Source organism: Rhipicephalus microplus, chromosome 1 (genome assembly GCF_043290135.1).
Source record: "Rhipicephalus microplus isolate Deutch F79 chromosome 1, USDA_Rmic, whole genome shotgun sequence".
NCBI classification, from domain to species: domain Eukaryota; kingdom Metazoa; phylum Arthropoda; class Arachnida; order Ixodida; family Ixodidae; genus Rhipicephalus; species Rhipicephalus microplus.
Genome location: NC_134700.1, coordinates 263582989 through 263610444, shown reverse-complemented (window position 1 = coordinate 263610444; position 27456 = coordinate 263582989). Strand labels below are relative to the sequence as shown.

The 27456-nt window shown below is 46.9% G+C and overlaps 1 protein-coding gene across 5 annotated transcripts in view; it reads right to left on the bottom strand.

The window, feature by feature from the left end:
* LOC142815306 (uncharacterized) overlaps positions 1 to 26983 on the bottom strand; it is a 50810-nt gene extending 23827 nt beyond the window's left edge. For 2 of the 5 annotated variants that reach the window (XR_012895107.1, XM_075894132.1), the window contains exons 1-4: positions 26591 to 26983; positions 15595 to 17702; positions 9869 to 11143; positions 9700 to 9813 (exon numbers count right to left, since the gene is read on the bottom strand). Coding sequence is in view for 4 of the 5 variants with exons in the window: in XM_075894132.1 (XP_075750247.1) it covers positions 9700 to 9813; positions 9869 to 11143; positions 15595 to 17567 (3362 nt within the window). In the remaining variant the exon portion in view is untranslated. Of the gene's footprint in view, positions 1 to 9699; positions 11144 to 15594; positions 17703 to 21027; positions 21191 to 26590 lie in introns of those variants that run through there. The other 3 variants (XM_075894130.1, XM_075894133.1, XM_075894131.1) reach the window with 2 other exon arrangements.
* Between the last annotated feature and the right edge of the window lie 473 nt (positions 26984 to 27456).

Here is a 27456-nt window from a genome sequence, read left to right as displayed (position 1 = left end):
ACCGGCGTAGGCAACTGCCCTATTACTGAGGAAGTTCCAGTGTGGCAGATTTCAGAATGTTTGAGTTCCGTGGTCTTTTGTGAACAATTTTCAATTCGCCTGCCAAGGGCGTGGTCTCTTGCTGGTGTGGGATGACGGTGCAGCCCCACGCAAGACTGCTCCACGCAAGACTGTGCCCACGGATGTTGCTTCCAAGAAGCGCTACAACTGAGAGAGACAGTGATGACACCATACACTAACATCTTCGAGCCTGCGAGGAGCCGCAAGGGAAAGATGTGATTTCTGAGCATGTCACCGAATTCGAGTGATTTCACCATGCAATTTTTGCAGAATATCGAGGTACTAACCATCCTCTTCATGCCACTTCTCACCAGTGACAACATGAGGCGCCTCAACCGGCAAGCCGCGTCTGTGCAGCCAGAGGCACTGGTGCCGAACGAAGTAAACGAAGTCAGAGGGAATAACTGCAAGCACATCCTAGTAATTGACGTCAATCATGTGAGTGCGCTAGACAGATTGCGTGAAGTTACGGAACTTAACGGGATGGAAGTCCACTCTCATATACTGTTGGGAAAAGAAGTGAGCACTGGGGTAATACAAGATTTTGACGAAACCATTATCAACACGGACCTACTAGTCTTGATCAAGCCGGCTTCAGAAGATACCATTATTGCAAGTATATGTTGTATCGGAACATCATGATGCGTAAGAATTACGTTTGAGGGCGAATCCCTCCCATCACACGTAAATGTGGGCCACTTCCGACACCAAGTTCACCCTTTTGTACCGAAACCACTTCAGTGCTGGAAGTACACGAAGTTAGGTCACGTAAGTGCTGTGTGCACGACCTCTAGTGTCTGTTCCCGATGCACTAGGTCCCACAATAAGTCAATAGGCTTGATTGGGCGAGTTGGTGATACATGATTGTTTTTAAATGAGAGCGCACTACTTAGACTCGAACAGAAACACAGGAACCTGTCATTTTGTTTGCGTCTAAGTTGTGCGCTCTCATTTTAAAACAACCCACAATAAGGACACGTGTCTGGCCACGATTCTGGGGAGCTCAAATTACAATAGGCCACATGATTGCTCTTTGAAGGACTGCCCTTTGATTAGAAGGAAGCTATCAATACTGAATAAAATGGCTATATATGACATCTCACACCTAGAAGCAGCTGCATCCATTACGCTGGTCCCATCGCCGGCACTGCACCAACGCCTCCAAAACCTCGTCCCTTCGCTAAGCACGTCCAAAACCACCTCCACCCTCCCACTCGGGCCAAGCGCTGTCGGTTCTAAGAACAAAGGCGCGTCTGTTATAGCAGTGGAGCTTACGCTTCGTCCTTATCACCCAGTCTTAACGCAGCCGTCTCAAAGGACCGTGGCACCTCTACCATCAATGCAGTTGACGCTTGGCCTGAACTATCAAAGGCATGCGCCTGATGAGTGGCATCAGACTTCGACAGTGATGGACACTTCATCGTTACCTCATAACCTGAGGGACGAATACGGACAAGTTATCGGCATGGTCAGCACCCTGGTCAGTGCTACGCGCGTGTTGCTAAGCAAGATGCAGACACCAACAGCTCGAAGCGTGTTGCAACTGCTTGACACCCTCACTCCAGTTCTCGCAAGTCTTCAGAAGTCTAGTGTCCGAGAACGCAAGCCGCACCATCATGACTTCACCATCGGCAAGATTTTGGGTGAATGAGACCTAAGATACAAATCACGTAATGCAACGAATGTGCTGATTAGATTAAGGGACGCGCATGGCCCACCGTCTGTGATATTCAGCCCAGAACTGCCGTTACGTCGACGGCATCAGTGCCTTTTCTGTCCTTTTTTCTCCTTAACTTTCATTTCCCTTACCCCTTTCCCCAGTGCAGGGTAGCTTACCAGGCTCAGCCATGGTTAACTTCCCTGCCTTTCTTTCATCCTTGCTCTCTCTCTCTCTCTCTCTCTCTGCGCTTTTACTGAGAAGCGCACACCTTTTCCGCTTCTCCCCTGAAATGACGACGCTTTTAATCAGTGCATATCGAGCACCAGTGTTTATTATATGCTTGTCAGTGTTGTTTTTTGCGGGGACTCACCATACCCCGTGTATAGGTGCATGTTAACAACTTCTACCACAATGGCTTAATCATGATTATGGACGTTAGTCGCCGGGCCGAAGAAGTGCCGCTATGCGTCAACGTGGGTTCACCCACGCCAAGTTGTGTTATAGCCGCAAAACACATACCGACATTTTGTACACCCTCGTGTATAAATGCACAATATACAGGGGACTACATCTGTGAAGGCATGGTTCATATTCGTGCTTTACCGTGTCCTATTATGTAGGCGTCAATCACGTTCTTTAAAGGGTCCCTCAACGACCCACAGGTCGAAGTGTAGTTGCGGTGGGGAAGTTGTGCACGAGTCTTCACCGAACACGCAGTGAGAAAATTTCGAAACGTTTTCGTAATACAGAAGTGAGACACGTTTGATGATCGAAACGCTTCCATTCGCTACCCTCCACGTGGTCTCTTCTCACAAAACCGATTTTCCCACTTCTCCGAGTACCCCTCCCAATCTTGCCTGGCATATATACTTAATCGCTGACGTGAAGTTAGAAAGATACGTTGTCCACTTCCGGGTTGCCGTGACTACGTCGACGCAGTGCTCCTTGGCTAACCACTGTTGCCATGCCGGCCCGTGCTTTGAGGATTCATGCTGGTTTCGACCCTGTGTTCCGCGTACAGCTTCAAAGGATCGCCAACCTGACGGATACGTACGTGAACTCGCCGTACCAGGAGTCGCCGCCACCGCCACACGACGAACTACAACAATGAGTCTGGATAGCTGCTTGCAGACTAACCGAAAGTTGTAGGTTCTTGCTCGACCAATTGCAGCATGGCTTGTGCTACGCATCGAAGATCCAGCTTTGCGACGTTGTACGGAGGCCGGAAAGGCTCGAAGGGAGGAGGGTTTTTTTTTCTCTTTTTCTTGGAATTTGTGGGGCGCCCGCTGCTCATAGCGCTGCCAAAGGTGACATCGTTGATCATGATGGCATTTTTCACACAATGCACGTGTTTACTTGAAGGAAAAAGAGGAATAGTATAACAAACATGGGGAGATCAACTAGGCCACTTCGAGTCTGCTACCCTACTCTTTAATGTTACCCAATACGTTCTGTCTGCGATGCGACCGATGTCGCCTGAGATACTCCGTGGGACGATGCGCCACAACGCAAAGCTTTGGTTACGCTATCCTCTAGCTACCCATAATTTAAAGGCTTTTCGAAATAGCGAGTTCAAAATACGCTTGCAAAGCACGCTAAACGGCCCGTGGCGCGTTCAGCGTCCGCACGCTATTTTTCATATTTAACGTTACTGTGCTTGCGTGGCGGTGGATTTGGACGCTCGCTTCGTACTGAATTTATCGTTGGTGCGGACGGATCTACTTCTTCCGCATAGCAAAAGACTGTAAAAAATGACTTCGCTTATGGATGCGAGTGTTATGAATAACTTTGGCGTAGTGTCTTTTGAGATCGCTTCCCGTTTCGAGCGTCTCTAGGCCTGATTAGAAAATTGGTGTAAGCATCATCATCAACAACTACCTGTCTACAACCACTGCAGGGCAAAGGCCCCTCCTCTAATCCGCCAATCAACCCTGTATTGTGCTTTCTGCTGCCACGTAATATTTGCCAACTTTTTGATCTCATCGGCCCACCTAACTTTTTGTCTCCGCTCCATGCGTTTGCCTCCTCTGGGAATTCAGTCACTTACCCTTAATGACCAGCGGTTACCCTCTCTACGCGCTACGTGCCCGGCCCATGTCCCTTTCTTCTTAATTTCAACAATCATATCCTTAGCCCCGGTTTGTGCCCTGACATGCTCTGCTCTCTTCTTGGCTTTTAAGGTTGCACCTACCAGTTTCCTCTCCATCGCTCGCTGCATCGCCCACAATTTAAGCTGAACCCTTTTTGTAAGCCTCGAGGTTTCTTCCCCGTAGGTATAAGTACGGCCAAGATGCAGCTGTTATACACCTTCTTCTTGAGGGTTAGTGGTAGATTACCATTCATGATATGAGAATGTTCGCCGAATGTAATCCACCCAATTCTTATTCTTCTACTTATTTCATGCTCATGGTTAGGCTCCGCGGTTACTACCTGACCTACGTAGGCATATTCCTGAACAACTTCCAGCATCTCTCCACCTATCGCAAAGTGTTGTTTTCTGTCGAGACTGTTGCACATTACTTTAGTGTTGTGCACATTGATCTTCAGAACTACTTTTTTGCTTTCCGTGTCCAGCTCTGTGGTCATGAGCAGTAATTCATCTCCTGAGTTAGTCATCAAAGCAATGTGATCAGCGAATCGCAGGTTACTAAGGTACTCTTCATTAACTCTTATCCTTAACTCTTGCCAATCTAGGCAAGAGTTAGGGATAAACCCTTAAAACCTCCTGTAAATACACGGTAAATAACATTGGAGAGATCCTGTCTCCCTTCCTTACGCCCTTCTTTATTGAAATTCTGTCGTTTTCTTTATGGAGAACCATGATGGCCATGGATCCACTGTATATTTCTTCCAGTGTGTTGATATAACGTTCGCCAGTTTCCTGATTCCGTAGTGTCTGCATTACTGTTGATGATCTGATTGAGTCAAATGCCTCCTCGCACTTTATGAAGCAATGTATAAGGGTTGGTTGCCTTCTCGCAATGTATAAGGGTTGGTTGTATTTCACGCATTTCTCTATTACACGGTTGGTAGTATGAATATGGTCTATTGTGGAGTAGCCTGTACGAAATCCTACTTCGTTCTTTGGTTGAATGAACTCTAATGTCACCTTAATTCTATTACCTATTACTTTTTGTAAATAGCTAGTAGAGAACGGACAGTAAGCTGATCCCATTCACAATATCCCACATCTCGTTCCTACGCGTAGGGTAGCGAGCCAATTACTTTGGACTGGTTAACCTCCCTACCTTTCTTTCTCAACCATTTCTTCTCTTCTCTGTACTTTCTCTCAAGCAGGTGACGCATTTACAATTTTCAGCGTTTTGTTAAAACGCTTTCTCTTTCACCACTACCAAAGCTATAAATTTTATACTATATTTGCAGCTAAAATTGGGATGCACGAGTCCAAATAGCATCACCTTTGCCTTGGTGCTTTGTTTATGCGTAATATAATTGGTCATGTGAAATGTATAACAACACATGAGCAGCAGGTTGTCACGAAGGTAGCATCCTCGCAACTAGTTTTTTTTTTGTTTTCTTTCAGGACCAATCAACATCATCTTTAACCGAGAAAAAAAAAGGTTATAGGAGCAGAACATAAATATCCCATCCGTAGTTCAATATCATGTAAACATAGCATAATCATTTGGCGGATGGCGTTAATGCACATCTCTTACGCAACAGAAAAAATATGCATAGCTTGTACTCGTTTTTTTTTATTTTTTTGTGTTACAGTATGAAAAATGTCGAATAGCTTCTTGTATGCACACTGCTTTTAGTGGGCTTCGCATCGGAACACTCTTTCACAATTATTTTTGTGGTTTGAACCAATGTTCTTAGAACTAAGCCGACTGAAATAACCATCACATAATTGCTTTTATAGAGTGCGACAGTGGCCCTATATAATGGCGTGGTTTAAAAACTATTAATCATAACAAAACTTTCGCGCATGACATTTGAACAGTAAAACTTCACTCTCCGCGTTGAAAGAGGCCGGCTTGCCGAAAACATTCTGCCCAGCCTCGTATATATGCTGTAGGGTGCATATTCAGGGGGGGGGGGGGGGGAAGCTCAATTTTTGCGCATAAGGGCAAATTCCAACCATTCTTGGGGGACAGACGATTATTGATGGCAACGTTTCAATTGTTAAGGACAATTACGTCAAAAATGATTGAGCCCCTAGCAAGAAAAAAGAGCTGTGTGCTCAAAATACGGAAACATCATTGAACCGAAATAAAGGAATAAAAATTGCATTTCCATCCCTCCCTTACTACTATGCTTTGTCTTGATCGTTCTCTTTCCTTAAAGATTGTCAGTGTGTGGAAAATACAAATTAGTGCATTTGGTATAGATAAGACATGGACAAATCTAAGTGTTGCCCATTCAAGTGGTCCTTTCGCACTTGAAAAATAGACAATAAATTATCAACATCCAAAACATGAAATGCTGTCTCACTTCGGCAATGTTCTCACCTTTTATTTCTTTTCAGAAGTCTTGGTTGCAACAGGAGTCTGCCACTATCCTGCTTCATTGCTTCAACACATGCGTTTTCACACCACTTACTTGCGTAACAAGCAACTAATGACTTTAGCATTTTGTTTGGGCCAGAGTCGCTATGCAAGAGCGACTATTATTTTACAGAAGATACATGCAGTACTTACAGAAACGAACCTGAGCAGTAAGCACAAAGAAAATTTGTATGACAATGACAATGCTTTTGAATGCGAAGCATTTCTTTGCGTACTGCACGCACTTTTGGTCTCTCTCTCTCTCTCTCTCTCTCTCTCTCTCTCTCTCTCTGTCTGTCTGTCTGTCTGTCTGTCTGTCTGTCTGTCTGTCTGTCTGTCTGTCTGTCTGTCTGTCTGTCTGTCTGTCTGTCTGTCTGTCTGTCTGTCTGTCTGTCTGTCTGTCTGTCTGTCTGTCTGTCTGTCTGTCTGTCTGTCTGTCTGTCTGTCTGTCTGTCTGTCTGTCTGTCTGTCTGTCTGTCTGTCTGTCTGTCTGTCTGTCTGTCTGTCTGTCTGTCTGTCTGTCTGTCTGTCTGTCTGTCTGTCTGTCTGTCTGTCTGTCTGTCTGTCTGTCTGTCTGTCTGTCTGTCTGTCTGTCTGTCTGTCTGTCTGTCTGTCTGTCTGTCTGTCTGTCTGTCTGTCTGTCTGTCTGTCTGTCTGTCTGTCTGTCTGTCTGTCTGTCTGTCTGTCTGTCTGTCTGTCTGTCTGTCTGTCTGTCTGTCTGTCTGTCTGTCTGTCTGTCTGTCTGTCTGTCTGTCTGTCTGTCTGTCTGTCTGTCTGTCTGTCTGTCTGTCTGTCTGTCTGTCTGTCTGTCTGTCTGTCTGTCTGTCTGTCTGTCTGTCTGTCTGTCTGTCTGTCTGTCTGTCTGTCTGTCTGTCTGTCTGTCTGTCTGTCTGTCTGTCTGTCTGTCTGTCTGTCTGTCTGTCTGTCTGTCTGTCTGTCTGTCTGTCTGTCTGTCTGTCTGTCTGTCTGTCTGTCTGTCTGTCTGTCTGTCTGTCTGTCTGTCTGTCTGTCTGTCTGTCTGTCTGTCTGTCTGTCTGTCTGTCTGTCTGTCTGTCTGTCTGTCTGTCTGTCTGTCTGTCTGTCTGTCTGTCTGTCTGTCTGTCTGTCTGTCTGTCTGTCTGTCTGTCTGTCTGTCTGTCTGTCTGTCTCTGATAAGTGGGGTTCAACGTCCCAAAACCACCATATGATTATGAGAGACGCCGTAGTGGAGGACTCCGCAAATTTTGACCACCTGGGGTTTTTTAACGTGCACCCAAATCTGAGCACACGAGCCTAGAGCGTTTCCGTCTCCATCGGAAATGCAGCCGCCACAGCCGAGATTCGATTCCGCGACCTGCGGGTCACCAGCCGAGTAGCTTAGCCACTAGACCACCGCAGCGGGGCATCTATCTATCTATCTATCTATCTATCTATCTATCTATCTATCTATCTATCTATCTATCTATCTATCTATCTATCTATCTATCTATCTATCTATCTATCTATCTATCTATCTATCTATCTATCTATCTATCCATCTATCTATCTATCTATCTATCTATCTATCTATCTATCTATCTATCTATCTACGTCAATCACCCGGCGTACAGCAAAATTAGTACGGGAAGGTAAGATAGTTTGTCGAATACCGACTCCCTGGACATGATATGAATAATGAATATCACATTCTCGTCGCATACGCCGTCCAACACTTTTCAAAAAACAACGGCACACACCCGAGCGTAGCTGTGTGCCACTGGTATGCGGGTATGTGCGACAGGTAATAGACATTGCACCGCTATAGCGTTGAAGAGCTCGTTTCGCAAAAAATTTCGGCCTCATTGAATGTGAAAGAAAAGTTATCTTTGCGTCACTGAAAAATCGAGAAGGATGGAAATAAAACAAACCATCAAAATTCTAGGTCATAGTGGGGATGAAACCCGGGTCATTTGCGTGGCAAGCGGATGCTCTACTACACAGCCATATCTCTAGTTGTGAATATAGTTAAAATAATTACCTCTGCTTGGAAATGCAGTGAAAGTAACTTTCATGCTTTGCAAACAGATGCGTCGCGTCCTACATGCTTCACAATACAACATAAAATATTTCCGTAATAATGCGTTGTCCAAGTGTACATTTTCATCAGGCGTTATTATTTGGGTTGAATAAACTTTTATTAATTATTGTGATGACATTGAAGTTTAAAGCCAGTCACCCATTACAAAAAGTACACATGTTAGTGCACCCTTAAGGTCACGTAGTGGGAGCATATCAAGTTCGAAAAAAATATAAAGGTACACTAGGTGTTTGAAGTACGCACTACGAACATAATATCACTATTGCGTTCAGCTCTTAAAAGAGGAGTTTAAGGGTCCCCCAATTTTTATAACTACCCAGCGGAACAGCGAGAATACACATGGGTAACTTCAACGCTTCAGCGTTAAGAGAAAGCTGCCATAGGCAGCGTTGACCTGACGAATGAAAACAATAAATATCAGTGTCGCAGCAGGAATCGAACCCTATCATTATGTGTGGCAAAGAAGTATTTTGCCACAGAGCCACGCCAGGCCTAAAGCATAATTTTCAAATAGACCATAAGTTTCATGTGCAATCAATTGTGTTTCTAGTAGTGTCATATGGTGGTTTTGAGACGTTAAACTCCACATATCATTGCTTGTAGTAGTGGATATCTGATTTTATAAATATTACATATGTACTCCCATGATGCAGCCGTCACGTACAATTAACTTAAATTGTATTTAGATGCTATCAGGTCAAGTTGATTTGTGTAGCCGTGTTGAGGCCTACCTTCCTCGCACGCACCAGAGCAAACACCAGCGTAAACACCAGTGCTTCACATCGGCTTACCTATTCTAGTATTGCTGTTATTCATGTCGCTGCTGGCACCACTATGCAAGTGCGAACAACTGCTAATATAAAGCATACGTTGCTGTTTGACGAATGTGTGTGCGTGGGTTTGTACATATATTTAGCGCCGCTTCATCATGCCTCGCTTCATACAAATAAATAAAACACATTTAACATCTATTCCCACGCTTCGCATGACGTCAATTCCCAAGGTACGCGGGATCTGCCGAATTTTTCTACTACTGAATTGAGAAACGTCAAGATATGAGACAGCGATACACGTTATCTTTAATGAACGTTGTTTGACTGAGAACACTCTACATTTAACAAGAACGTTTCGTATTTGACGTACATGAGGCGTAAGCCAAATTTCATAGAATAACAAAGACTTAGGCTAACTGTGGGTTGATATTAGGCTCAGACTTAGGCTGTCATCTAACATTATTAACCGTATAAATGCTCGACACAACTCCAGTAAATACACAACCAATCCCACGGGAAGTACTAGCTTCTTTTGAGAAGCTTGGTTCATGCAAAATATCGCCCATTTAGCCACACAAACTTTGTGCGTTCCTCAGCCTCGGAAGTGGCAAGAGGCACGATTATGGGGGAAGCACGACTCACCTGTACCCGATGGTTGCTGCTGTCGGCAACCACGATCGAGTTGTCCGGTCCGACAGCGACACCCCTTGGCCACGTGAAGCAGCCGGGTTCAGTACCACGCGTGCCGATCTTGAGCTGCATACGGCGCTTTTGAAGATACATGCTTCGAGGAAAGCCATAGCTGCCGTACTGTCCATCGTGACGCGAAGAGCCGCTGCCGGCCTCCGGACCACGGCCCCGGGCAGGAACGTCCTCGTCCTCCGAGCTGTTGTCGTCGCTGCCGCTGCGGCTGTAGACTGCATGAGAGCTGCGGGACCGGGACACACTCTTGGGTCCGTACCCCGACGAGCTGCCGGGACCACTGGTTCCGCGGGAGCCATACTTGTTGCGCAGGTACTGCGCCCAGCTGGACGACGCCCCGGGCCCACCGCCAGAGCCAGCGTAGTCGCCCGCGTCTGGAGAGCTGTCCTTGACCGCATGGCTGCTTTTCGAGCGGGAGAGAGAGCCGCTGCCACTGAGGGCCGGTGAGCTCTCCGGCTGGCCGTAGCGACTCCGGTACGACGGCGGCGGCTGGTTGGCTTCATCACCGCTGTCGCCTTCTCCGGGTAGCATCTCGTTAGAGCTCTTGCTGCGAGTCAGCCGGCTCCTACGCAGCGCTGCCGCCGAAGACGACGTCGGATTCACCGCCGGAGACCTCGCAGTCGGGGTGGCACTTTCCTGCTGATTCTTACGCCGATCGGCTCGTGGCTCCGGCTGGTCCATGAGTGCCGAACTCCGGCTGCGGCTTAGAAAGCGGCTTCCGGGACCACTGTCCTCTCCTCTAGGTGGGTCATCCTCTCCAGCGCGCCTTCGACTGGCCAAGAAGGAGGTGCCGCCATACCGGGAGGAGGACACCATGGTGGGGTCATCCACCGACGAAGACGGCGTCTCCCTCCAGGATTGGAAGCGACTCCTGGGGCTTCCTTCCTCCTTGTCCCTGGCGTATTGTGAGTGCCTGCCCGACGTGGGTGTCGAGGAGCGCACGTCCTGGCTACCTCGCCGCGCCTGGGCGCTCCTATTGAGCAGCGCTGACACGGAGGAGGTCATGTCCTCTTCCTTCTTGGTACCCTGCTGCGTGGACGAGATCTTGCGCGTGGGCGTCGTGGGCGTCTTGGGTCTTTCGGGCTGGGCCGCCACAGTCTCTTCCTCCTCCTCGTCCTCTTCATCGTCTTCCTCCTCGTCCTCCTCTTCTTCCTCCGAGGTTTCTTCCTCGGTAGACGCCTCGGATTCGGTGTCCTCCTCTTCGCCAATCTGCGCTTGCTGCGGCTTCAAGCGGCTGAAGAACGACGACTGGTGCGCAGCGGGAGACGGGCCGCTCAGCGATCCGGCCCTCGTCATCACTTCCTCTTTCTTCCTGTCATCTGTCGGTCGGCGGCGATCGTCGTGGTCTAGAGATATGGCCTTGGCCAGCGGCGCACGAGTGGACCTGCGAACATTAGATGCGAGTCAGAACTGAGACTTGCCGAAATCTTACATATACCTCGCCAATACTGCAAGCCACTAAGACACTACGCGTGCGCATGCATGCAGGTTGCACTATAAAGCCGCATAAAAATAATTAGCTGTAATGTGTCCCTTGAATTATATTCTAACGAGTATTCATGTTAAGTCACACTAAAGAACGTCAATATTATAGTGCCAGATAGCAGTGCTTCTTATTTTCTTCACTCTTCACTTATTTTAGGGTAGCAAACCAGAAGGTTCCCTTGCGGGTACCCTTCTTGCTTTTCCCATATGACTCATCGGTTATATTTGGTATTGGAATGCAGCGTAAATACCAAGGTAGAAAGCATTATGCACCACGTAAAGAGCGGTAAAATATGTGAAGTTCTGGCACTCAGAGCTTTATGCTATTTAGAGTGAGCCTGATTGGAAGTTAATTGGAAGTGATTGCTTTATTTTGTAATTTAGGACTTTCGCATCAGTAAGAGTATTCAGTAAGGGCCTCTGTGCTTAACGATGAACAATATTATAAGCGCCGTAACAAGATCTTGTAAAACACTATTTACACAGTAGCACTCCCCTAGTAAGAAACCATCAAAAACTTAGCCCGAGTATGTGCCTTAGCTCGCTACGGTGCTTTCACAGCTTATGGCATATTTTTTTATGTTTATCTAGAAGGAGACTACTATGACGTTCTGTTTTAAATCATTTCTGTGAAGCTTTTGGTTGTCAGCCGCTAGTGACGCCCGTCATCATGCCATGCTGATTAATTGTTCACACTGTTGGGGTTTGCAAATGGTTTATTAGTTTCATCTAATGAAAGCAATACAATACGCGACAGGCGGCGTGCGGTTCATGGCCGATAGTCCGTTGTCCTTCCAAAAAAAGCCCGGGGCTGAGAGCCTGTGGATGCATGCCAGTCATGCGAATGCGCGCCACGGGCCGCAGGAGAGTGAAACAGCCGCGTTAGTTTGATGTCACTCGCCTGACGTCACTCGCAGAGGAGGGGGACTGAGATCGAAGCACCTTTCTTCGTACTCTAACCACTTTCATTTTGACTGAGCACGGTCACTCCATGAGTCAAAGTATATTGAAATCGTCATCCTCTCCCAGAAAACACCTTTACGTAAATGCAGTATAACGCACGTGTCGAATCAGTGTGTCAAGGTTGCATCATGTTGCAAGGATAGGAAATGAAAGATAGCCACCTTACGTTATCTTTGTACCACCGTGTAGCGACTAGAAGCCTGGCGTGATCTTATTTTAAAGGAAGACTGCACTTGAAAATGTCCGCGGTAAGATTCCAATCTTGTTTAGTCATGACGCAAGGCATTTTCCGATGTCACGTGAGTTCAGTTATATTATATGAATGCGCGAAACTACTTCATCAGTACTAGCAGCCTAAGCTAATTAAACGCACTGTTTATGTAAAAAGATAGACATATTTATATGTGAATCAGTTAGGTGTTTCCTCATAGATATACTTTTTAAGATTTCATTGACTCCAAAATAGTGTGAGTAAAACGATCAGTGATTTTGGCTAACACATAACTAGAACCTAAGAGCCAAACAGGCATAATCCCTGAAATAACGAAGCTGTGAACTGTTGCGTGTTCTCTCTATATCGCTCCCCTAATAAAACTTTTCCGAAAAGGTGAAAACAGGACAACAATTGCGCGCCTCATCGCATCAAACGAAACTTCTCTTTCTCGCCTTTGTGTGTACTGGTGGTGGGAAAGGCTACGATACTTTATATTGGGTAAACAGTCCTAAGTGCTTCGCGGAACAGCGCAGGTTTCTCACGCTCGTTTTAATGGGATGGTTATTCAGAGGCAGATTAGTTATCTGTGGGACGAGTTAACTCGAACAAAAAGAAAAATAAAAGCATAACTTTTCGATAGCATCAGTGGGTCTCTAACCTTTTCGTGGGATGCGCCTTTCGCTTTCCTTAACGAATACCGAAGCACCAGTTGACGGAGACTTCCACTGTCGCCTTGGAGCCCGAAGTTAACCTTCCATCTACGAAAACGGGAAAGACCACCAAGGAAATTCTGTCGGCGTCTTCCTTGCAGGATGTTGTCACTGCTTGCAATGCGTCCTCATAGTACCACACCCCACATTCAAAAGAGCGTGCATTGCCGCGCTCTCTTTTCGTTTTTGTTTGTTTTCTCTGGACACGACGCACTTTCGAACCAGCTATAACGTGTATCGCTCATTGGTGGACGCATTTTCGAATCACCTATAACATCGCTGGGTGGTGGCTTTCTCACGGAACACTCGGAGCGAACGCTGGTACACGTATTCGGCGTGCCGTCAGAGCTGTCTGGTGTGTCGGTGGATAAGGAGACAAAGACAGCGGCGACGTATGTTGATAATGAATTGTGAGAGAAGTGGTAGAAGAAAGAGAGAACGTAGTCTACGGGGGAAAGATTTCCTAACAATAACACTATTCTGGTTTTTATTGCGTTCTCTTGAGAATGAAAATGTCCCTCTGGTGCTTCTACACGGGTGCGCTGCCAAGTCTTGGGCGTGGCGGGTTCCGTGGACAGGCGCTGCGCTTTACATTCTCTTCGTCTCCGCCGACAGCGATGGCAGGACGAAGAGAAGGCCCGTGGCCGAGTTGGCGCTGCGGCATAAGCAGAACGAGGAGCTTACCAAATCGCACGCGATGCCCAAGCGAGCGTCGCTTTTGCGCGAACGCTCTCACATTAAACGCAGAATACGTTTCGTGCATGTCGGGGTAGCCTCGATACAAGAGTTTCATAGTATTAATGAAAGAGTGGTTAATTTCCAACCGGAGTAGCTGGTGATACTATAGGCGTGGCATATACGACTGGTGCTGACATCTTTAGTACATGCTCGAACGCTTGCTGGAGAAAGACAAGAAAGTCTACTATCTTCGCACGCTGTGAATAGTGTGGATGCGCTTTCTTATGTCAGAACGCAGCCGGAAAAGAGGTCATCATCTTTTCTTCCTAGCAAACATGGCTACTGAAATTGAAATATCTTAACCATACGAGAGAAGGGTACGTGTATGGACAAAAATGTGCGTATAGGAGTAAACTTATCTTGAGCTCAACGAACAGGAAAATAATATTCAATCTCATATGTGTTTGAGTGAGAAAAAGACGGTGAAAAGAAGAGCATAAGTCTCTTTGCTGTTTGATGCGTGTTAGGCAAAGTAACTGAAGAGGATAACGATATCAAACTTTGATATTAAAATGTACAAATAGGAATGCACAATGCCCATTTCTATAGCACGCCTACATGAACGACTGGCTCCCATTGTATCGAGGAAGTTACCATAATTTTCATCTATAAATGGTGCAGCAAAGTACTGATGATTTTAGCCATCCCATCTAAAGACCATGACTTTCCAAGTTAATCGAATTACGCCCAAGCAAAAAACGTATTCTGCGTCTCGTTATGTTGCAATCACTCCAAAAGATAGGTAAGAATGCTGGCGCGAGCAATATTTTAATTTCTGATTTTATGCTGTAGTACATTGGCTATTTGTGATTATCATGTAAATGTCGGAGAAAAAATCCGCTTAGCTTGCCTCAGAAACCGAGTCTATAACTGTCGTGCTGCGCGCAGCTTACATGCTTCAATCCCTCGAGCCTGGTTAATGATTGACGAGGCCTTCACTTATAATTTTTATAAATATGGAAATGAGTTTCTGTTCCGCAACTGTAGTAATTGCCCGTACACGTCTGGTATCGAAGATTTTAAAGTTTGACAAGGAGCAGTGAAAAAAATGAAGATAACGTTTGCGGCAACACATGGCTTTTGAAAAAAAGGCTAAAAACAAGGATCAGTCCTGGGGTTCCAGTGCAACACATTTCGTCGCAAGTGACGCCAACCTCACCACTACCGAGTGACGCAGGACTAAGCGGTACGTCGCTGTAGTCGAGGCACCTGCGGCGGCGACACGAGCTTGTGCTAAGAAAACAGCGGCGAACAGAGCCGCGCCGCCGTTTCACTCTCCCTGTCGGACCACGGCCCGGCACCTCTCGGTGTTAGAATCTGCTCGCCCATGCCAAGGGTGTATCATTGCAGGCAGGCCTACTTGGGTCGGCCACGAGCGCCGAGCGCCAGCTTGGGCTCTGGTCTTCCAGGCCGGCGCTCGAGCCAAAGCGAGACGTCCGGTAGCGGTAGTAGTCCGGCCTGTGCAGGCTCGTCCACCGCGAGGGTGCCGGGTCGTCGCCGCTGCGACCAGCGCGGGGACTCCAACTCAGGTCGTCGAAGCAGCGACGAGCCACCACGGCCGGCGGCGACTTGTCGCGCCTCCGCACCACGTAGTCGGTGCAAGATCGGCGGTACGGGCTGTGGCGCAACAGGGGACGCGACGCGGGCACAATTTCCTGCTCCTCCCCCTGAGCCCCGCCCTGCTCCGTCGAGTTGACAAGGCCGCGAGGCGGCGAAAGCACTGACCTGGCGGGCGTCGAAGGCTTGGGTGCCGTTGAGGACAGCTCCCTCCTGGACAGTGGCTCCTCCTCGATGGCACGGCGCTGTCGCGACCTCATCGAGTCACTGGTCGCCGTCGTTGTGCTGGCCGTCGTGTCTTCAGAAGCCGTAGAACTCCTCCGGGACTGCGCGGGTGTGCTCTCAATGGAACTCTGGCGTGGCGTCGGCGTCCTCGGAGAGTCCGGAGGTGTCGCCCGAGACGGGACGTCGTCCTTGGGTGCGAGTCGCCGTAGCTGCGATGGCCTCGTGTCCAGGGACGGCGGCGGTGACGTGGCGGGCGTAGAAGTGGACGCGGCCGCGGCTTGGTTGGCCGCCTTTTTCTGCTTCTCGACTTCGTCCTCACTAAGCTGCCTCGACGGTGGTCTCCTCGGTGGCGGCACAGGAACCACCGGAGCAGGAGGTGGTTCGTTCTCCAGCCGCTCCTTCTCGGCCTGTTTCTGCTTCTGCCTGATCTGGTTCTCGTGGAGGCGTTCCATGAATTTGGCCGAATCACTTAGCTTTACGACGCCGCTGAGCGGACCGCGGGTCGCATCATCTGTGTCAAACACTTTCTCCCGTGGAGGTGGTGGTTCCTCGAAGCGGACGTTCCGAGTATGGCTACTCAGTCCTTCTGAATCGTCGTCCATAAGCTCACGCGCGTAACGAGATCTAAAGCTATGATGGCTTCCACCCGTTCCTTCGTCCCTCCAGGACCTGTCTTCGAAGCGACTTCCATAGCGGTTCGAGAGTCGGCTGTCTGCATTGTCGTTATCCCGACCCCGATCAGGCCCGTATCTTCTTAAAATGGAGTTCTCACTATTGTCTCTATTACGATTTCTAGAATACATTGAAGAAGGACCCTCAAAGCTGCCATCTCGGTCGGAGTCACTGAGATGGCCACCGTACCGCTGGCCAATGTCTAGCATCGACCGCGTAGCGTCCTGCTTCTTTTGGAATTGCACCGCGAGGCGATGGTCGCTCTGACTTCGCATCAGCGCGTTGGCCGTGCCACCTCCAGATGAACCAAGGTTGAGCTGGGGTACGTTGAGATTTGATGACGATTGCGTGATTGGCGTGTTGAACTTGAGCTCTCCCAGGTTGGCCAAGGTGCGATGCAGCGCGTCAGGGTCCGTGTGGATCTGGAGCTTAACCCGCCTCGTAAAATCAGACGTGTCCGGATCAAAGTTCCTTAGGAATTCGAGAGTCTTTGAGAATATCTCCTTGTACTCGACGAGCTCAGAGTCCGTCCACTCAGTGTCGTCGTTGACGTATTTCTCAACGACGTCGCAGTTGGACGTAATGTTGTTGACCTCTGTCTCCACATCCTCGGAAAGCGCGGACAACTGCTTTAGCTCCTGCTGCAAGTACACGTCTATCTCGGTCTTAAGCTTATTGTGAACCAGCTGCAGGTCTTTGATGTAACGGTTGATGAGGTCATCCAGCTCCTCTTTCACAAGCGCGCAATTCTGCGATAGCTTGTCCTGGTTCTTGTTGTTCTGCGCGAGGTGGTCGCTCAGCCGGTTCAGACACCTGCGAACTTGATTGCAAATGCGGCTGATCTCCCGGCGCATGATGTCCAAGTGCGCCTCTTTGCACGTCTCGCAAATCTTCTTCTCGCAGTGCGAACATCGACTCACGAGGCTCTTCTCGCTGCACACGTGACAACGTTCCATGGACGAAGGCAGTGGCTCGGGTTCTTCTCCCGTGATGTCGCGGTGCAGCTCGAGGAACCTCATCAGCGTCACGTTGGTGGGAAACGTCTGCACGCCGTTGTACGGGATGCGGTGCTCGGCGCGACACTCTGGACATTTTATCTGCCGCCGCGCGTAGTCCTGCAACCCTTCCAGGCAAGGGTCGGCGCAGAACGAGTGCTGGCATGGTAGCAGCTTCGGGTTCCGGTATCGGTCGAGACAGATTGCGCACGTTAGCAGCTGGTCTAGCTGGCTCCACGCTGAAGTCATTGTGGTCGATGCTCTCAAATGGAGTCGGTTTTAAGAAATTCGGTTGTTTAGGCGTAGTCGTTCGTTGCTCTGGCTTGTGTGGAACCTGCGTTCATTCTGGCTGCTGCAGCCGAGGCGACGCGAAGGGGTCAGCATCTGGAAAAGAGAGAGAGAGAGAGATAACTCCAGATTACAAACCATGCCACCAATAACGCCGTGAATTTTGTTAGGGCGCTTGTTGCAAGTACTGAAGACAGAAAGTAGCACTCTGGCGTGTTGACTTGCCCACATTTGTGGAAATACTGTCACATGTACTTTGTGATCAGCAAAGAACGTTGCGAAGGACGTGTGGTCAGACGTTACGAACACTGTCGTTTAAAAGGTTCTAAAAAGATCAAGGCAAGATTGCTGCAGACAAAGGCCAAGGCAGCCTGCTCACTGTTATGGAGGCTACGAAACTACCCGCGCTAGCTGGGTCATAAAGAGAGCTATATTGAAGCTGTAGACAACGATTAATTCTGGCATCATCTGTAATGGCTGGGTAACAATTAAGATCACGTGGATCGTAGAAAATGCTGTGGCCAGGCCGCTGCTGATGAATTGTGAAACAACCTTCTTTGCTAATTGGGCAGCTTTAAAGCGCCCGCAAAATCGCGCAAATCATCAAGCACCACCGGCATATGGAGTTATACTACCCAAATACAAGGCAACGCTGCCGATGCTGTTGCTCATGACGACGGTTTTGGTGAATCATGGCGTAGTCTTTTCTAAAGGACGGGCAGCTTTAAGGCACCCACTCGTAATGCTTTTCACACGACGGCACAATGTAGCTTCAAACAATAGCGTTGTCTTATGGTGGAATAGTCGACTTTTACCGAGAATCCACTTTGACTTCATTGGGAACGTCACCACCAAAATCTTTTGTGATCATCCCATAAAAACAAAGGCGGGCGCCCGGGCAGGGGGTCTAGGGGGAGACCCCCTCCACCCACTCTAGTCACCTAAAAAAGGCAGGGTACGCAATTTAATTTCTGACCTTTATATTGACTTAATAGGGAACAGCACGCTTAGATGAAGCCCCCCCCCCGCCCACGCTCTAAGAGATTTACCTGTGCTCGATCAACATAAGGTATAATTATTTCACGGCTTATTTCACGGGATCAAATCCCGGCTGTGGCAGCTGCATTTCCGATGGAGGCGGAAATGCTGTAGGCCCGTGTACTCAGATTTGGGTGCACGTTAAAGAACCCCTGGTGGTCGAAATTTCCGGAGCCCTCCACTACGGCGTCTCTCATAATCAAATAGTGGTTTTGGGACGTTAAACCCCACAAATCAATCATTTCACGGCTGTCCGACGATCGCAATGCATACGCTTTTGAATATTTTAGGCCGGTAATAATTATTTGTATGAGCGACTCTCTCAACACGTTAAGCTGGAATATAGGTGCCCCCCCCCTCCAAAGAACAGCAGCAGAAGAATTTTTGTAGCCCAGTTGGTAAAACAAACGACGCGTGATTTGAAGTTCATGAATGCTTACCCCTACGACAGAAAGGGTGACCTTTTGTCCACTTGATTCATTTGAATTTACGACATAATTACTTCACTGTAGTTTAAAAGTACATTTATGTTCCATGCTTTTCTGGCTTGAACAGTTTGCTGGGATCACTTGGTTACATTCCCGAAGCATTTTAAAGAGAGACCTTCTTGGATAGCGTAGTACCTCAAAATTCATATATGTTCTACTTCATTTCTCGAATTTCATATGTTCTACTTCATTTTCGGACAACACATCTTTTACTGTTATCTACAGTTATCGTGTGTTGGTTTGGCTACCATATTTTTTATTTTTTTTAGATGACCATTCGTACTTCCCAACATATACGAGACAACTGAAGCGGCATCTGCGTTGGACTCGATACTTAACGTGCTAGTCTCTTAGCATATGCTGCAGAAAGACGCTAGATAATGCACAGTCACCTACTTTTGTACAGAAAAATATATCACGTCTAACTAACGTAAGTCAACATAAGTCAGAAGTCTAATAAAGAGGGATTTTCAGACATACACGCTTTTTTTAACTGCACTATTTTTGCATGCTAACATTAAAGAACCGTTAAAAAGTTCACAGAGCTAAATTGCTAATTAAGGAGAAATGTGAACAGAGATGCTTCCAAGCATTTCCGATGCCAGCTCTTTGTAGTTAAATATGAATGAACTGAATGGTCAGAGCGTAGTAGCGGAGGCGGTGCCTTGAGAATCTCCGAACATCTCCGCGCATTAACGCCCTATAAAGCAAAGCACACATAACCGGAGGAGAGAAAAGTTGTGCAAATTAGGAAGAACGCGAGCCTAAGCAAAAAGGGCGCAGGTAAGTGCGTTGTAATGGCCTGAATACGTTAAAAAACATTAGGAACCCATCGCAGGGACTCCTAAATGTTTTACTTGAATTCGCGGATGTTGTACTACAAATTATCGCAAAAGAGTGACTACTTGGGCTGGTTGGTATTGCATTTTGAAAGAAATTTACTTTTCTTAGTGCGCAAGAGAATGTTCGAGAAAGAAGATAGAGCAGTGAGATAGGACATGTGCGCTCTGTCCTATCTCATTGCTCTATCTTCTTTCTCAAACGTTCCCTGCGCACTAAAAAAAGTAAGTTTATTTAGAAAAACTACAATTTATCCCCATTTCAAAAAGCGGAAGCACGTTTGTGTTGCGCATAAGCATGTATATGACCAGAAGACAAAACTAGCTCGCATCTGTACCACAAATATTCTCTTTTAGATATATCTAAAAGTTATTTTGCTCTGAACCTACGTGCAAACGCAAGCAAGCCCTTTAGAGAAATTTCGATTTTTTTTATCTTATTCAAGGCGTTCAATTCAATGCAACATGTACCAGTGAGCCCACCAAGAACGACTTCACTCCCAATGTAAACACTAGCGAAAGTGTCCATTCAAATTTTTGCAATCGGTCCGTGTAATGTATCTGACGTGTATACAAACTTGAGATACATTAATGAGCTCTTTGTAATGTGAACTACTTTACCTCCACAAGAAACGTGACGTTCATTTGACCTAAAACGAAATAATCTACAGATGGTGGCTAACTGTGTATAAGCAATTTTTGTGCACACATATTGTCCATAGAAATGTATTTTCATGGAGATAAAAACTGATATATAGTAGTTCACGGACAACGTTTTGAATATATATACCTATAGCACTCCAACGTCCAACCATTATAAGAATGGTAACAAGAGCACAGTTATGGCACTGTTCACGATTCTTAAAGGTGAGTCATACAGTGAGCGCAAAAGAATGAGAATTAGTACTAAAAGAAAATAATACGTTTACATGCAATTCAGACAAGTTCTCAGTCCTGTTTCTGCACACCATACACTGTTTCATTTCGCGTGCATGAGCTCTTCAATCCTCCCGAAAAAACACGGCAAGCCACTTCCCGACCCGTGCATAATCTCACCACATAGATATCCGCAGACTTTCTATAATGCCATGATACACGATGGCCATAGGTGACGTCATGCAGTCGCTACAATAAAGGCAACATTGCACCCTAACCTCTCAGACAGTGCGTTCGGACTAGAACAGTCACACCCGACTGCGAGTATACAGTCGGGACCAATCAGAATGCACGGGAAATGCACACGTGCTCTAAGGCCAGCTGTAACGTAGAACGTTTCTGTCTACGCCGTGCCTCCATCTACGCATCCACCCGCTCATCGCGTCCCCACATTTCGTTGCTACAGCCTCACGAGGTGCGTCATTCAGTCTATTTCGCGCGTGCTCGCCACGCAGCCACTTTCCCCCACCAACCTTCCACTGTCGCGCTCATTCTCGCGTCTTTTTTTAGGCGGAAGTGAGGCAAGCCGGGCTGTTGTGCCTATAGGAACACCGAGGAGGAGATGCCAAGCCTGTGCCGAACTGTCTGTGCTCCTTCTTGCTGATCCCTCGACATGCTCGCGCACGACTAGAGAGCAGACAGCCGGCGGCAGTGAGGGAGACGTAGCACGATGGGCCATCCCGGCGCAAAGAAGGGGACGGGAACGGCGCACTGCCCGACCCAGAATTTTAATTGCTCGTCTCCGTTCCTGCAAGGAGGCGCACCGAATGATAACGGCACGAGAGGCACCGGGATTCCTGATCTTGATGGTGCCGAAAGTTTCTAGAGACCCTTCATAATGGCTTTAATGGTGAACACCATTTGTAAAGGGCCTCTTTGTAAAGGGCCTCGAAAGAACTCTAGCGTACAAAGACGGGATAGTGGTTTCTTCTATAGCCTTAATTAACTTTCCCACAGGGCCTCCCCGTCACTCATTTCTTCATAAAGCACGCGGAAAATGTAAGGGCAAAGCGTTGAACCTACAAGGATTGCGCGCTTCTTGACTAGGCGCTCTTATCAGCGCTTGCGCAGTCGGACACACACAAGGTGAAGTAAAATCATTCGATCGCGCATGACAGTCGGGCTAGACAGGGCAGAGCGGGCACACGACTACATAGCAAAGCAGAGTGGGAGACAACTGATTGCCGATATTCCCCGCATATGGACCAACGAAGAGCTTATTTCCTTGTGCTGGACATTATTACCTCGTGCTTGTCATCACATCAATGGCGTAAAAATGCCGTCGCGTACGTCATCAGACCCTTTCCTCTAGACACGTGTGGTACATACCCGTTTACCGCGGGCCGCGGACAACAGGTATACGCCACAGGTGATCGACAATTCGTATAAAAATTTTCATTGGCAGCAGTGACTCGAGCAATGCCAAGAATAAATATCGGTGTCCCAGCAGCAATCGAACCCAAGCATTTCGCGTGGCAATCAAGAATTATATTCCACAGTACCGCACCAGTTCTATAGAAACTGCATTGGAAAACGACCCTATGCATAAGTAATGTTGGCGAAACGTTGAAGTGTGGGCTATCTAATTTTGTAATCATTACAATTGTATTCCTATTGTACGGCCTAACGTCAATTGTATACTTAAGCACCTTTGACCGAAGTTGGTGTATACGTAACGCTAGCCAGGGCTACCATCCACGCTACCACAAGCACTGCGTATCTGTTTACAGCTTCAGAGTTTGTGGTAGCCATGTTGCTGATGGCATAGCTACGCAACTTCTGGTTATATAAAACATATCCGACAGTTCAAAATATGCGAATGCGTGCAACATTTCTACATATATTTAGCGTCATTTCGTAATCTTTACCTCAATAAAAAAAATTACGCCATAGTCAACTTCCCTGCGAATAATTCGCATAACGTTGATTCCCGTGGTACGGAGGATCTGCGGAACTTTTTCAAAGGCTCTTGAAAGGGCCTTTAAGATACCCTTTTATTGTTTTCAATGGGCGACTACTTCATTTCAAATAAGAAAATCAGGTATTTAGCACAGTCATGAGAACAAAGGCTAAACGATATCTGTTTCATTAGTGTTGTGTATAGGTATGGTAAAAAAAGTTGTTTTATGTATCTATTCATGAATGTGAATTTATTTATTCATTTGTTTGTAGATTTATTTATTTATTTATTTATTTATTTATTTATTTATTTATTTATTTATTTATTTATTCTGTACACCAACACGTTTTGTAAATAGCGACATTTACTTCACAGTCAAGTATATAGTCAGAAGACCCCAATCGTTCTTGATTGGGATCATAAATATTCTTAAATTTCTAAGCGCTATATGAACTAATGAAATACGAGGTACCCTTCCTCAAACACTCGATTTTTCAGCCTGTCCTACAACATAAATGTTGCGCAATTCAATCACTTTAATTGATTGTCTCCCACCATCGACAACACGCATCATACAGCAACTACTGTTATTTATGACAGAGAGACTAACATCCTTAGTCGATGTTGTGTCATCTCCCTTAGCTGCGCGTGTTCCTCATTGTTTTAACAATAGAATGTTATCCGTGCTCGTGTCCTGTACTTAATCTAAAGTGCTATTTTCATTCTCACACTCACTGATTCCCTTAATATTGCCTCTACAGAAGCGTGCAGTAAAATACGAAGTGTCTGAACCACGGGTACACTTAACTCGTTCTCCTTTTTCTAGGCTTATTCGAGTACCACTGTTCGAAAGGCGTAGTTCACGCGCCAGAAATATCAACGACCGGCTGCAATAATCATCGTTTTTCGCTGCTCCTGGTCTTCGCCTTGTACAGTCTGAATCACACTTTTTTCTAGAGCGGTCCAGCGAGTGGCAGCGGTCATTATCACCTCGCGTTAGCTGCGACTTTTCGCTCCTGCTTGAATCATAGCGCAAGGGCCTGACACGCGGAATGACTACTTGATATATCATTAGGGTGACACACTGCTGCTTTATACCGAAGAAAGCTCAAGGCTGAAGTTGCTAACCAGCCGCTCTAAACAAGTATGAGTAGGACAGGAACACACGAAAATTATCATACCGCTGAGGATACACAACGGAAGCCTTCATCCCTCGGTTTTTGCTGCATAATATCTATTCACATCCCTCACTACTTCACTAGTTCGCTACACAGCCCTATTTGAAGCTTCATAGTCAGTTGGTGGGACTTGGCGATAAGCGGTTTTATTTACATAGTACCAGCTGATCAATGTATTTGCCAACCTACTGTTAGGCTACATGTGTTACCACAATGCGTCTTAGGAACATCAAGATGACCAGCCACGACAGAACTTACTCGCGAACTCGACGTTCAATGGCGGAGCATTAAAACCATGAACGAATTCGTCTTTTGTTCATTTTCTTGGCAATTGCATACATTTCGACAGTATTATTCGAGCAAAGTTCAATTTATATGCACTGTCAAGAAATTTCGGTAGGATTAACTGCTCTGAAAATCGCTAGTTTAGACATCCGTCTCTTTTAGAGAGCAGTCCTTTGCCGGCTGCAAAAAAATGCGCATTCCACGTGGTTAAATACCGTAACGTCAAGCTGACGCACGCTATATGGTAACATCGCCAATTTCATTGTTGCTTCACTTCTCGGAAGGTCACTTTTAATGGTAAGGGCGAGAGCTATTTTAAGATGCGACACTTGCTAGCACAGTTTCCAATTAAATATCACCGTCTTGCTCACTAGATACGGCGCCCTTTAGGTTTCATTGCAATCATGTTTCGCGGGAAATTATGGTACGTCTATGGCCGTAAAACGCCTCGGCGTTAAAACAAAAACACTGAAAACAACGGAGCTGAGAACCTGAACAAAGCGTGGGCGAGCCTGGTGCCAAGTAAATAAAGAGAGAATGTGCAAGCGGCGAACGTGTGGTTGGGATAATTTTGGATGCACGAGGACAGCCCGCCGCGGTGGTGAAGTTTTTAGACCGCTAAGAAAGAACTTTATATCTTATTTTTTCTCTTTGACTCGAATGGCATTGCAGCTATGCATATTCGCTACCAATTTTCACGAAGTACTTCGAAGAAGGCCCAAAAAGCAGGTATGGATTGAAAGGTATATACCGAGTATTGAAGAAACGGTGGACTTGAAAATAGCGCGATGGCTTAACTGTCGACCGCCATGGTACACGATAGACCGGAGATAGGAAAAAAAATGAAATGTGCGCGGACTAGCAACACCTTTCCTTTCAATAATTCATTTAAACTTTTTCGCTCATGCTTTATAAATCCGTGCTTTAAATCAGTTACAACAATAGAAAAGTTTAAAAAAAGCTTGCACTCGAAAATCCACTTTATTCTTGTCCCGCTAATCTCCTATGCGGTGGGCAGCGTCCATAGTATTGAAATAAAACTGCCCAATAACGCAAGAACTCTGCAGAAAAGCGGTGACATTATTGTTGTTTTTTTGTTAATGGAAGAGTTTGGTCCAACAGAACATTTTGCATAGAAAATTAGTTAGACACTTAACGCATCTGCGTTCAGCATCTGAGACGCTTTTCAACAAAAGAACTTCGTGACCCAGGTGTTGAATCGCTGATTGGATTTTTCACCAACCACAAGAAGGCTCTACATAAACAGAGAAGAGGACAGTCAACACGCAGCCTTCATAATCTCGACAAAAAAAAAAGAAATCTGCGGTGCCTTGCACACTGAGTTGTGAGGGCCGCAAGTACGACGAGGAGCCTGCGTTTCTTAAGCGACAATTCATGCCGATGTCTACTGCGTAGCAAGTCGTTCTTTAGAACATCAAAAATTATAATAAAACTGCTGCATAATAATGACATTTGTGTAAGGTGCACATATCCTCCCACTTTACACACTGCGCATGTCGAAGTGGTCACATTTTTTCACTCGTCGTGACTAAGTCACGGTTCTCTTCACAAAATCTCTGTGCACATGCTACCCTGGCCGTGCTGTGCCCCCTTCAGTAGCCTACTCATTGCGTTCACTCATTATATTCACCTAACATATTCGGATTGACAATAACCGTACAGATACTACACGAGCTAGACCTCTTCGGTCGATCATTACGAATGGAGACTCTATGCGAAAACTCTCGCCAGAAACGTCGGTATGAGAGCATATATTTTACATCGTATGAAGCGCACCTGTAAAGTGCAGTATAAAACACTGTGCGACTAAATGAAAGAAGTGAGCCCTCTAAGCCAAGACATACTCGCACCAACGGGAAACACAGACATGTGTCGTCCAACTCACTCTAGTGAAACGCTAGGTACGTCACAATAAATCTTGCAGCAGAGCTCTTATCATACCTGATCCAATATGTATGCGACGCTATATTAAGTATCGCTATTTTTACATGTGCTTTTGCGTTAAGTGCACCGTCTTCACGTGTAAAAGTAACCGTAAGCACTACAACGGATTGTCGTATATTTCTGCGCATACGAATATGTAGTAATGTAGTAGGTTACTTAATAGATTATTAATATGGCACGCAATCCTCCATGTATACATCGCGTTGATTATCGGGTGACCAGCAGCTTTCAACAATCCACGCAGCTTGGACGCCACACAACTTTCATATGCCCGAAGATTCAATGAGAGTGAATATGAAATATCTTTTCTCGTTCAAAAGCACACACGACCCAATCTCTGATCTGAGCCGCTTACCAACGGTCACGCTGCCGACGAAGCGTAGCGCGACGCGCTCATGGCCGAAGCCGAGCTGAAAAGATGTCCAAACGCAGTATTATTCCGGTACGCAGAGCGAAGTTCGTTGCGGCAGCACAAAAGGAGGCACTACAATCCGCGCGAATCCGGTCACTATACGTCTTCGAAGAGGGGGGCACTTCTGCACAAAAGCTACACCAGGTGAACAGGGCCACCAATCACAGGATAGACACAATCACAGATGAAACTTGGCCCGCTTCAGAAAAAAAGTGCCTGAACGAAAGTATATACGCGCAGGCAAGGTATTCTACGAGCATCAGGCCGGTGTTCGCGAATCTCCTCTACTGAACGGGGCAGCCAGCGAAGAAGCGACCGGCTGTCCCGAGACTCCGGTGTCTGGTTTCGAGGATGGGAGAGGAGCGAACCTCGGGCGCTCATTCCTTGCCGTCATGACGTCACGAGGCTGCGCAGGTCTTCGGGCGCTCGCCAGGAAGGGCTCAAAATAGCGGCCCATGCGGGTCAAGTCCCGAATCGCGGCCTCGAGGCTTCAGCCTCTTTCGTCACCAGCAGCGCCGCTTCGTCGCTGCCAATGTGACCCACGACGGAGCAAGACGACAGCTGGCCGGGTACCCGCTCTCTTTTTTGTTGTTGTCGTTGGGCCGCCAAGCACACATCCGCATCACGCATCAAGCGGTCGGTCGCAGGCCCCGAGTTCACAGCGAGAGTCAAGGACATGGTTTCAAACTCTGCAGTTCTACCTCATCATGATTATGCGGATCAGTTAAGAAGGTATCAACAGCTCACAGGCGATAAGGAAAAGGGGCAGACTAAGTAGAGCCAAAGAGAGCTGACTTCCATCATCTCCC